Source organism: Tachysurus vachellii, chromosome 16 (assembly GCF_030014155.1).
Source record: "Tachysurus vachellii isolate PV-2020 chromosome 16, HZAU_Pvac_v1, whole genome shotgun sequence".
Taxonomy (NCBI): Eukaryota; Metazoa; Chordata; class Actinopteri; order Siluriformes; family Bagridae; genus Tachysurus; species Tachysurus vachellii.
The window spans coordinates 1,350,253-1,362,875 of record NC_083475.1 but is presented as its reverse complement, the minus strand read 5'-3'; the positions used below and the strand labels follow the sequence as shown (position 1 = coordinate 1,362,875).

Sequence of the window (12,623 nt, the reverse complement as noted above, 5' to 3'; positions counted from 1 at the left end):
TTACTGTCAGGCACTGTAGGGTCTACACACCAATCTGTCTTGGGTTGGGGACAGTGATGGGCGAGAAGGTGAAATAAATAAAGTAAATAAATATATAAAGTAAATAAACAAAGATTTACAAGAAAAACAACAACAGGAATTTGGATGTAAACAAGGATAAAAACAGGAATTGTACACTAATGCAGGGTGTGCAAAGTGTCCAGTGCAAATATACAACTAGAGATGTTACATATCAGAACCAGAACCAGGTTTATTGGCCAAGTGTGTTCACACTCACACAAGGAATTCAGTTCTGTTTGTGACTCTCAAAAGTATAGACATAAATAACACTATACAAGACAATACAGACAAATAACACTATACTATACAATACACACATAAATAACACTATACTATACAATACACACATACATAACACTATACTATACAATACACACATAAATAACACTATACTATACAATACACACATACATAACACTATACTATACAATACACACATAAATAACACTATACTATACAATACACACATAAATAACACTATACTATACAATACACACATACATAACACTATACTATACAATACACACATACATAACACTATACTATACAATACACACATACATAACACTATACTATACAATACACACATACATAACACTATACTATACAATACACACATAAATAACACTACAAGACAATACAGACATAAATAACACTATACTATACAATACACACATAAATAACACTATACAAGACAATACACACATAAATAACACTATACTATACAATACACACATACATAACACTATACTATACAATACACACATAAATAACACTATACTATACAATACAGACATAAATAACACTATACAATACAAACTATACAAGACAATGCAGACAATGTGATACAATATAGACAGTAAGAGTATTAAATATGAATACAGAATATATAACAGATCAATGTACATAAAGTGTGAGAGTGTAAATAACAATATTGTGTAATATTATGCTTTTTGTACAATAGACAGCAGCAGTAGTGGGTATAATATATACAGATGATATGATGACTGACAGTTCTGTTAATGCAGCTGCTTCACCTCCTGCAGGTATGCAGACTCATCGCCATCTTGGTAGGAGACCGATAAGCGTAGAATCATCTGCACATTTCTGGAGTTTGACAGTTTGGTCACTTGAAGTGCAGTCATTAGTATAGAGGGAGAATAGCAGTGGGGAGAGGACACATCCCTGAGGAGCGCCAGTGCTGATTGTCTGAATGCCGGAGGTAACACCTCCCAGTCTCACCTGTTGTTTCCTGTCTGTCAGGAAGCTGGTGATCAACTGACAGATAGAAGGGGGTATAGTGAGCCTTAGGAGTTTGGAGTGGAGAATTTCCAGAATTATAGTATTAGAACCCGAACCGAAGTTGACAAACAGATTCCGGGCGTCTGTCCCGGGGCAGTCCAGGTGTTGCAGAACGTAGTGCAGTCCAATGTTGACTGCGTCGTCCACTGATCTGTTTGCACAGTAGGCAAACTGTAGGGGATCCAGCATCTGTTCTGTGACAGTCTTTAGGTGGGCCAATACCAGCTGTTCAGATGTCAGAGCAGCAGGCCTGTAGTCATTTAGTCTAGTGATGGAGGGTTTCTTGTGGACCGGGATGATTGTGGAGTGTTTAAAGCAGGAGGGGACTTCACACAGCTCCAGTGATCTGTTGAAGATATGGGTGAAGATAGGAGCCAGTTGGTCAGCACATGCTTTGAGACAGGAGGGGGAGATCCTGTCTGGGCCAGGGGCTTTCCTTGTCTTCTGTCTCTGAAAGAGCCGATTCACATCCTCTTCACAAATCGTGAACGCAAGAGAGCATAGGGGATCTCTTGTAGTTCATGATGTCTTGAAGGCCTTTCCACACTGATGCAGGATTGTTAACTGAAAACCTGCTTTTCAGCTTTGCAGAGTAGCTTCTTTTGGTTATTCTGATCTCTTTTGTCAGTAGGTTCCTGGCCTGCTTATGCAGAGCTTTGTATTCCCCTCTGTAGGCATCTTCTTTGGCATGTCAAAGTTTTTTCAGTTTGGCTGTGAACCATGGCTTGTTGTTACTGAATTTGCCACAGGTTTTGGTTGGCACACAGAAACTGATGTAAGATGTCACAGTGTCAGTCAATTCATCCAGGCTGTCAGTTCCAGACTCAAAGATACTCCAATCAGTGCAGTCTTAGAACATCACAAAACATATATTAGAATTTATTGAACTGTACATTAGTGCAGGATATTCAATATTGGAGTAGTGTGAGGAAGGAATGTGCATTATTACAGACAGATTTGTGAAAATTAATGTAATGTATCTGAGCAGTGGTGGGGTAGTTTATTCAACCCTCTTCCTGTCCATCTGCCAGCACTCGAGCAGGGACCATGTACAGCCTTCAGTAGACCCTGTAAATCTGCCTCCACTATCTATGACCCCTGCTCATGGACCACCTCAAACATGAATGGCTGAGGTGCCAGATGCCATGGGAACAGAGGGTAAAGGGGCATCCCAGGAGATACTATTACCTGTAAAGCCTTACACGTTTCATTGGTGACACATTATCAGTAGTAGTCTATATAGGTATATGAACTGTTTGATAAATGAAAACTGAGCACTCAAGAAACCATCTTGAAAGACTTCCAGGCTGTGGGTTGCTCATGCCCAAGCGTTGGGAAGCAGGCAGTCCATAGCGAGTGGTGACCTTGTTTGAATGTGGCATATCATTATTCTGTGTCCTGCTCACGTTCAGTACTGATTGTTCCTCTCTGTCAGACTAATAGAGGAGCACAGTGTCTAACCCATTGGACTCGATGGTAAAGGGCTGGTCGAAGACTTAGGAAGTTGAGGTCAGACAGCAGGGTCAGCCGTGACGCAGCAGCCCTAGAGCAGAGAGGGTTAAAGGCCTTGCTTGGCAGTGCTAGGCACCTTCCCATCCATCAACAACCAGAGCCTTAACCATTTGAGTCAAACAGAATAAAAAGCTGGTTGTTCTAGAACAGTTTCAAGAACTGTACCCCAGAGCCTACTGAGAGATTGTAAGCGTCATCAGTGGTAAAAGGGGCTCTGCTGCTGTAGACACTGGTCCTCATACTGCTTCTCCTCTTGAGTCTAAACATTATCCACCAGACAAGGACTTCATCAATGCCTGCTTCTGCTGTAAGAAGACTGTCTTTTCCTTCTTAAAATGGGGAAATCAGCCAAATGACTTAACCCTGCTAGAGTGTAATAGTGCTAAAACAGGTAGGTGCAGTCATTAATTCTAGATGGTGTGTTTCCCCATCAGTGGACACCGCTACTACAATTTGAAATGGGTTCTGTGAAGGTGTCCATATCCATCTTTCCTCTGACATGTCCAACCACACCAGTGTGTGCATTTTAATATTTGCCTTTCACTGGTGTCACCTTTATTTTACTGAGTGATTTATACACTCACCTGTGCATCCAATAACAGGATACAATCTGTTGCAAAAGGTTAAGAACCATCATGTTTGTTGTATAACAAGACGCCTGATCCGAGCTACATTGGCCAAAAGTACAAAAAAAAAATAAAAAAAATTTATATATATATATATATATATATATATATATATATATATATATATATATATATATATATATATATATATATATATACACACACATATATCCAAATGTATTGGAACAAATCTTCCATCGCTCCATGTGAGGTCTGTATTTGTAGTAAACCAACATGACCATAGTGCTGTCTATTTGTGAAACGAGGAAAAATCCATCAGAGCTACCACACAAACATTGGAAATAGACAGTGCAAAAACCTGTAACTTCTGTAACGTCCTGAAAAAGAAAGAAACCACTGGTGTACTAATAACCAGACATGGAACAGATCAGCAGTTAATGACAGACACATTGTGAGAGTCATGAAGAAAAGTGACTCAGTGACGTTTCTTTGAGCGCACAGTGTCTACGGCTTTAAGATCTTCAGCTCCGTTTTCGTTCCTGTTAACCTAGAGATCCTTCAGTTGAACCTAGCTTTAATGTAAATGTCTTAGCAGTGACAAAAAGTGAACCACCAGTGATCGTGAATCGTGAAACCACCAGAATCATCTGCTATATAAACGTGCAGTATTTATAGAGCACTTTCACAGAGGAGTCTTGAATTAGTTGACAGTGCTGTGTTTGTTCACACTAACGTTATACAGCTATTAATGTTTAGGATTTGTCCTTCAGAAACACTACTGTTGCCTCTGAAGGGTTTTTTTCCCCTTGTCCCACTTTCTTGAGTCAACCTGCCATTTCTAAATGTTTCCCTTCCAAATATGAACTAATTCTACTTCCTTTCCTTGGTCCTGTTCAATCAAGGGTTAGGGTTAGGGTTAGGGTCCAGCTGAGCCATCAGCATTTACAATGGTGTTGTGAGACAAACCCACTACCACAGTGCCGTGTCTCATTGGAGCTACATCCGGATTGGTGTGATGTGATCAGATTAAACCAAATCAGCTTCATCTCTGCTACAAATGCGACATCTTACAAGAAGCAGCTTCTAATAACTGCTAGGAAATATAATAATGTATATAGTTAGTGGTGGTGAAGTGCACCATAATTCATCACCATTCATTCCTTTATATAGTAATATAATAGTTGTTTAGAGATGTAATGCAGTCAAGGGAGAAATACAGATTATTATTATTTACATCACAACCATGTACCAATAGTTATATATTATTTATTTACTATATTTATTTATTAAAGAACACCACATCTTACTTTGAACTCATTTACAGTCACATTTAACGTTATGGAACGTCCGCAAAACAAGTTCGATCCTGTTACGACTTACAGTATAGCAGCTATAAACAGTCGTTTCTCTATGTTCTCTGGATGTAAATAAGACCACTGAGACAATTCGGCTTCCTCGATCTTTAGACCTTATCGTTGCAGGAAACACACACACACGTTACCTCTAGAACCTCTAATATAAATGAAACGAACAACACTGTATTAGAACACACACAGCAATAGTAACCCGTGACTAGTCTTTCACAAGATAACAGTTTAGAAGCAATAAATATAATTAGAACCCTTATGTGTTGCTCAGGGGCAAGTGCATTAAATAAAGAACTACACTGTATGGTAGTTATTACACCTAACACTGGATGCATGTGAATAATAATGTTTCTGTCATTAACCTTGACTCATGACCTGCTCTGTATGATTAGTGCATAAGGCTAAGGTGAGGTAAGAACATAAAGGACCCTGTTAAAGTTCATATGAAGTCTACAGTACAGTGTTGGGACAATGAGCATCCTCGTACCTGAGCAAATACAAACCAGTGGAATTCGGGGGTAGATTATACGGATATGGGGTTTTTCCCACTAGTATTTCATTAGTATTTTCATTATCATTAATGTTATTATTATTATTATTATTAATGCCTTTCCTGGGCTCGGTGTATATTTACAGCGCAGTAAGCCTCTGAAGCTGAGGGAACACACAGAGCATTTAGGTGAGACGAGCCATTTGTCCCTTAAGCTGAAGCTCTCTCTCTTTTAGCTTTCAGTCTTTTGTTTTGTCCAGCTTTGTGTAGGTGGGATGGTTCCACGCTGTGTGAGTCCTTCAAAGCGCTTGTAGGTATAGTTGAGGAAAACCCAGTCCTTAGACTTGAAGTCTGGTTCGGTTTGATTTGTCACTGAAACAAAAAAATAAATAAATTAGATCTGTAAATGACAGGATGGTTGTTCTGAAGTGTCTGTGGTTGGTTCTCACCTGGCTGTAAAATGTCTGACTCGGGAAAATCATCAAAATTGGAGGTGTCGTCAATGCTCTTGATCTCAATGGAAATGGCAGCAGGTCTTTCTCTGTGTGTGTATTATTATTATTATTATTATTATTATTATTATTATTATTATTATTATTATTATTATAAAGCTGCAGGTTATACTCTCACATAATCTTACACTGATAAGCTTTATCACTTATTTAAGTATCATATACTTCACAGTTCATATCCCAGAGAACAGTCATACTGTATTCTGTGCATAGTTCAGTCTTTTAATACAAGAAATCAATACGTAAAATCATCTGTGTAACAAATTAACATTTCTTCCACACATTTTTAGCACTGCGTAGTTAATACAGAATACTGAATTCAGTGTGGCGTCTCACACACTCCTGTACGTGTGTACTGTATATATTAAATAGTGAATACCGGATGTGCTCCCAGTCAACTGCTTCAAAGAAAGGGTGGGACTTTATTTCATCCACACTCAGTGCCCCAATCCTGTTCTCTGCATCTGTACAAAATCTGAAACACACACACACACACACACGTACACACACGTGTACACACGTGTACACACACACCACAGACAGAGCAGTTCATACTGTGTGTGTGTGTTGAGTCTCCCTAAAACAGAGGTCTCTTTTAAGCATGAACTTAAGCCCTGTTCTCTTGTGTGATTTTGATCATTATGTTCATAACAACTGTCTGACAGTTTAGAGAAACTGACTGAAAGGATTGTCATAGATAAGGAAGCTAACAGACAAAACCCACAAAAAAACCTTGGAAGGCAGTATGGGACAGATGATGTCATATACATGTCTACCATCGTAATGAGCTAGCAAGCTGAAGATAATTTTGTTACTGTCTGAGCTAAATGGCTTCAAATAATTGCACTCTGAAGAACTTCATAAGGTGCTAACAGAGAGAGTCCGTTCTCCTTCAGAAAGTGCTTGTGTTTTAGCCAGGGTGCTAATATTATTAGACTAATCTACTATTAGTGCTGTGTTAGAGTTTTCTCCGTATGCTGCATGGTGTATTGAATGTGTGTGTGTGTGTGTGTGTGTGTGTGTGTACACCAATAACGTGTCTAACCTGAGGACAAGGTCTTTAGCTTTTTCTGATATAGGAACCTCAGGAGGGAAGATGAGAGTTTCCCGCCAGTTCATGACTTTCCTGTATGTTTCCTGTGGTGTCTCAGAACAGAATGGTGGATATCCTTGGACAGGAAGACACAGCAGAAAACACACATTACTGAGAGTACTTGGGTTTCCAAGCAGTTAGTAAACAGAGATCTACAAGATCCAAGTAGTAATCCAAGTGTATTTATCGGAACATACATATAGGTTGTTCCATGATCTCCAGGTAACCAGCAGGGGCACTGAAGATTACCTGGATTTATTCATTGGTCAAAAACAATTGGGATACAGCCTTCATTTGTTGGGACTTTCTCATTAAGCTCCACCTGGAGTGCCTAATGTTGGGGAACCCTGAGAGTTATAATGGTGCTCATAGAACCACAATTATTTCACCCCACCTAGCTGAACACCTCAGGACTGCACTGGTGTTCAGTGACCTCTGCACTCATGACAATGGGACAGATGTTGCACATGTAGCAGCCGTGCTAGCCGTCTAGACAAGGGAACTGCCCAGGTCCAAACAGTGCTGCAGGTTACATCCTGAGGTAATCACTAGGACAACAGAGACCCTTTCCAGGTTGTTATCCTGCACATGCTCATAAGATGCCTTAAGGGATTCCAGCAAAAGGGTGAGATCCCACAATGAGTTCTGTGCTCTGGGTAACATGAGCACAGTCAGCAGCAAAGGTGGAATTTGTACAGTAAAGGCACACAGCTCTACGTACAGGAGCACAGCCTGAGTAGCTAATGGTTGCAGTTTGACCCATTCTTCTTTAGAACTCCTACTCTATTGGGGATGTGAAGAAGGACCAGTCATACACCCCTGAGGGGGACCACCATAGACTCCTGCTTATCCACAGGGGGCATTCTAACATTCTTCTAGTTATAGAAAAACAAACAGAAGCTTACCTATTAACATCTCGTACATGATGACTCCCAGAGACCACCAGTCACACAGCTTATTGTAGCCTGTCTGCATGAAAACCTCAGGGGCGATGTAGTCGGGTGTGCCCACAGTGGAGTACGCCTGTGCACACACACATCAACAGGATGGACCGATCTTGTATATACAACACACAGGACATTCTCCGACACTGGAGCGCACACACACACACACACACACACACACACACACACACACACACACACTTACCAGCTGTCGTCTGTTTTTTTTCCAGGTTTCAGCCTTCCTTTTTGAGTTCATATTCTGAAAAGCTAACACACACACACACACACACACACACACACACACACACACACACACATACACATACACATACACACACACTCTTAATCTAAGTATTTGTTACATTATTTTGGTTTCTATAGCGCACTGATCTATCCAAAGCTCTTCAGACCTGTTTTCTCTTTCTTTACACCAGAATATTTCCAGGTGTAGACAGATATAGAGGTGGATGTAGCTAAATCAGTATTATTTCGGTGTAGACGAACAGAAGATCAAATTAAGATCAGTATACTTACAGAAGTCGCTTGGAGGGTTGTGTGTAAGGTTTCTATAAAACTCAGTGCGATGAGCCTTCTTTAATCCTGTGCACAGGCCGAAGTCTGACAGCTTGACATGACCCTAGGAGTGAGAACATGAGTCTGACAATTCAACCAGAAACACAATGAAACATATAAAGCTGATTTATATCTGTGTGTGTGTGTGTGTGTGTGTGTGTTTCACCCGTAAGTCCAGCAGTAGGTTGTCCGGTTTGATATCTCGGTGAATGAAGCCCAGTTGGTGAATGGAGTCAATCGCCAGCACGGTCTCTGCTATATAAAACTGTGTCACCTCCTCGGAAAGAGTGTCTTTTTTCATCAGCAGTGTCATCATGTCTCCTGACACACACACACACACACACACACACACACACACACACACACACAGATATATTAAAGCACAACTGGAACATATACATTAAGCAGGCATACAAATGTAACTAAACCTGTTATAGGAATTTGATTACATGATTTTGAGGTCTTTTCTTACCTCCAGGCAGAAACTCCATGATGAGATAAAGGTTCCTTTTGTCCTGGAAACTATAGAACATTTTTACTACCCATGCTCCATCTGCCTCCACGAGGATATCCCTCTCTGCCCTGATGTGTGCTACCTACATGTAAATAAGGGACAGAGATAAGGCTAAATGCCAGGATGCTAGTTGAAAAAAAAAGAAGAAGAAATAAACAAGCTCACCTGTTCCTTCTCGAGCATGTCTGCTTTACGCAGGATCTTCATGGCGTAGATGTGACCCGTGTCGATTTTCTGCACCAGACGCACCTGAGGACAAATTAGACTTAACACACAGTTCTGATGATAGTAGCACAGTGTAGGGAAAGTTCTAGAAATCTAGTAATATAAGCTGAAAGAACAGAATTGTGACTAGGAACACACACCAACCTCTCCGAAAGCTCCCCGTCCAATGACTTTGAGTGACTCGAAGTCGCTGAGCCCCAGTCGAGTTCGCTTTAACCTGAGGAACTCGGTCTCCTTGCGTGCATGCTGAGAGCGTCTCATGATCTTCTACAGAGAGACACATGGCAGCAGAAACGTCCTGCTATTATCAACTTCTACACACACACACACCACACATCACTTAGATTTAATATAGAATATTGACTTGTTGATGAATGAAAAGATTATCTGTTGTTCACCTCTTCATCAGGTAAGCCCTCCTCATCCATCACCTTCTCCAGTTTCTTCTGCCTAAGCATTAAACAGTAAGATGTAAGCTGACTGTTCTAAAACTGTGGAGAATATCATCATCACATATTACCACCATGAACCAATTATTTATTGTCCAATGTCTATGAAGAACCTTTAAGAGGAACAACCAAGGAACCTTATAAGTCTTCTAGACTGAACCTTCTGTTGAGGTGAGTTCATCCACGTTGGTGACAGTCAAAGGCCTGTGTGTTTAAGTGTAGAGATCGTAAAGATCTACCTGGTCTCCCTCTCCTCATGCTGTGTAAGGAGGGTGCTGTAGAAGTTCTCCATGGTGAGTTTGGCCACGGTCACTCTCTCCCTCGTGTGGTTACTCATAGGGAGCGGTGCTGCCATGTCTCCTGTCATGGCCAAACTATTCTACATACACAAACAAACAGCCATTACACTCTATTTCAGGAAGAGGAGACTGCAGATCATGAAACATTCAAACACATACACACACACAAAACACACAAACACACACTAACAAACACAGACACACACACAAACACAAACATGCAGTCACTCACACAAACACACACACACAAACAAATACACACACAAACAAATACACACACAGTCACTCACACAAACAACTGCACAAACACACAAAAAATACACAAACACACACACAGTCACTCACACAAACACAAACATGCAGTCACTCACACAAACACACACACAAACAAATACACACACAGTCACTCACACAAACAACTGCACAAACACACAAAAAATACACAAACACACACACAGTCACTCACACAAACACAAACATGCAGTCACTCACACAAACACACACACACAAACAAATACACACACAAACAAATACACACACAGTCACTCACACAAACACACAAACAAATACACAAACACACAAACAAATACACAAACACACACAAACATACACACACTGACACACACACAGTCACTCACACAAACACAAATACACACACAAATACACACACAGTCACTCACACAAACAACTGCACAAACACACACAAAATACACAAACACACACACAGTCACTCACACAAACAAACAAATACACAAACACACGGTCACTCACACAAACAAATACACAAACACACAAACAAATACACAAACACACACACACTGACACACACACAGTCACTCACACAAACAAACAAATACACAAACACACGGTCACTCACACAAACAAATACACAAACACACAAACAACTACACAAACACACACAAACATACACACACTGACACACACAGTCACTCACACAAACAAATACACACACAAATACACACACAGTCACTCACACAAACAAATACACAAACACACAAACAAACACACAGACAGACAGACACACTTATACAAACACAAACAAACACACACACAAACACACACACAAATACACACACAGTCACTCACACAACTGCACAAACACACAAAAAATACACAAACACACACACACAGTCACTCACACAAACATGAACAAATACACAAACACACAGTCACTCACACAAACAAATACACAAACACGCACACACTGACACACACAGTCACTCACACAAACACAAATACGCACACAGTCACTCACACAAACACAAACAAATACACAAACACACAAACAAATACACAAACACACACAAACATGCACACACTGACACACACAGACACACACAAACACAAATACACACACACACGGGCGACAGACACACAAACAAACACACAGACAGACTTTTACACACACACACACACACACACACACACACACACACACACACACACACACACAAACACACACACACACGGGCGACAGACACACAAACAAACACACAGACAGACTTACACACAGACAGACCTTTACACTTACACACACACACACACACACACACTTCACTGTTATACAGTACACTGGACACACAGCTGAGCCGTGATTGTTGGTGATTATGTATTACGCAGCACTTACCTCTGTGTCCTCCTTTACAGTAGACAGTTTGCTGGTAACCAGCTGAAATCCTACACAGTAAATAAAGCCGGTTCCGTGCTCGGAGGTTCGGCCCAAAGAAACCACAGGATTCTGTTTAATCACCACCACCAACAACAACAACAACAGGCCATTATCGGTGCTGCGATCTCCAAACAACAACAAAGCCCATCATCAGTGCACAATGGTGCGGCTCTCCTTCTCCTTCATGCTGGTTCACTCCCTGATCCTGTCACTGCCACCTCCTGGAACACCGTGTCCACTTCTCACTGGGGCTGGACGATGGACTGGGACTCTACCTCATCTCTAACTGGGCAGCCAGGATGAGGATGAGGATGAGGATGATGATGATGCCCGATCTGTAGTACGCATGCGCGCCAAGGTTTAATGTGCAAAACAAACCCTACAATAACACACTGTGACATGAATAGAACCAGCGTCTAAACTCTAATGATGGCTAGATTTATTATTTATAGTCAACAGAATCAGTCTAATTTGAGAGCCGATAAAGCCACGCCCCCGACCACACCCACTCTTGGCCACGCCCATATACATCGATGTATTTCTAGTACGATAATATTCACCTAAAGGATCTACAAAGTCCACAAAAGTTGTTTCCACACATTGTTATTATAATATTCTGTATAACAAATACACTTTCGTCTAATGAATGTTGATGCTGATCTCAGACACTTTCACTTTCCCTAGAGAAAGGAACACTAATATATCTCACATGGGATAAATGGGTAAATATCTCTGAAGATTTGTTTATTGTTCAGTAAGAGTATAAAGTGGACAGAATTAGGGGTGGGTGGGATTTAGTCCATACTGGTCTACTAGCTTTAACCTACAGCTTGGTGTGTAGCTTTACAGAACATAAACATAGAACCAAAGGTTAATATAAAGATTAATATAATACAAAATTCAAGATTAATATTAGATAGATTTAGTACATTGTGAACTAAATCTATCTAATATTAATCTTGAATTTTGTATTTTTTTTTTGCACAATATTATGGGATGTATTATG

At 40.5% G+C, this 12,623-nt stretch overlaps 1 protein-coding gene across 1 annotated transcript; it reads right to left on the bottom strand.

The window, feature by feature from the left end:
* Positions 1-4,707: 4,707 nt before the first annotated feature.
* On the bottom strand, positions 4,708-12,005 carry stk38l (serine/threonine kinase 38 like). The gene is made up of 14 exons (XM_060889411.1): positions 11,576-12,005; positions 9,868-10,007; positions 9,578-9,629; positions 9,324-9,446; positions 9,120-9,203; positions 8,913-9,036; positions 8,607-8,761; positions 8,402-8,504; positions 8,073-8,134; positions 7,829-7,946; positions 6,876-6,999; positions 6,210-6,305; positions 5,768-5,859; positions 4,708-5,690 (listed from the first exon to the last, which is right to left on the bottom strand). The coding sequence occupies exons 2-14, from the start codon at positions 9,993-9,995 to the stop codon at positions 5,551-5,553; spliced, it is 1,401 nt and encodes a 466-aa protein (XP_060745394.1). The 5' UTR covers positions 9,996-10,007; positions 11,576-12,005; the 3' UTR covers positions 4,708-5,550.
* Positions 12,006-12,623: the final 618 nt, after the last annotated feature.

Coding starts and splice junctions, on each gene's coding strand:
- stk38l (XM_060889411.1), bottom strand. CDS start 9,995: ATGACAGGAGACATGGCAGCACCGCTCCCTATGAGTAACCACACGAGG. Junction 9,447..9,577: donor AGGGCTTACCTGATGAAGAG/GTGAACAACAGA, acceptor GTCTCTCTGTAG/AAGATCATGAGACGCTCTCA. Junction 8,135..8,401: donor CAACCCTCCAAGCGACTTCT/GTAAGTATACTG, acceptor TGTGTGTGTTAG/CTTTTCAGAATATGAACTCA.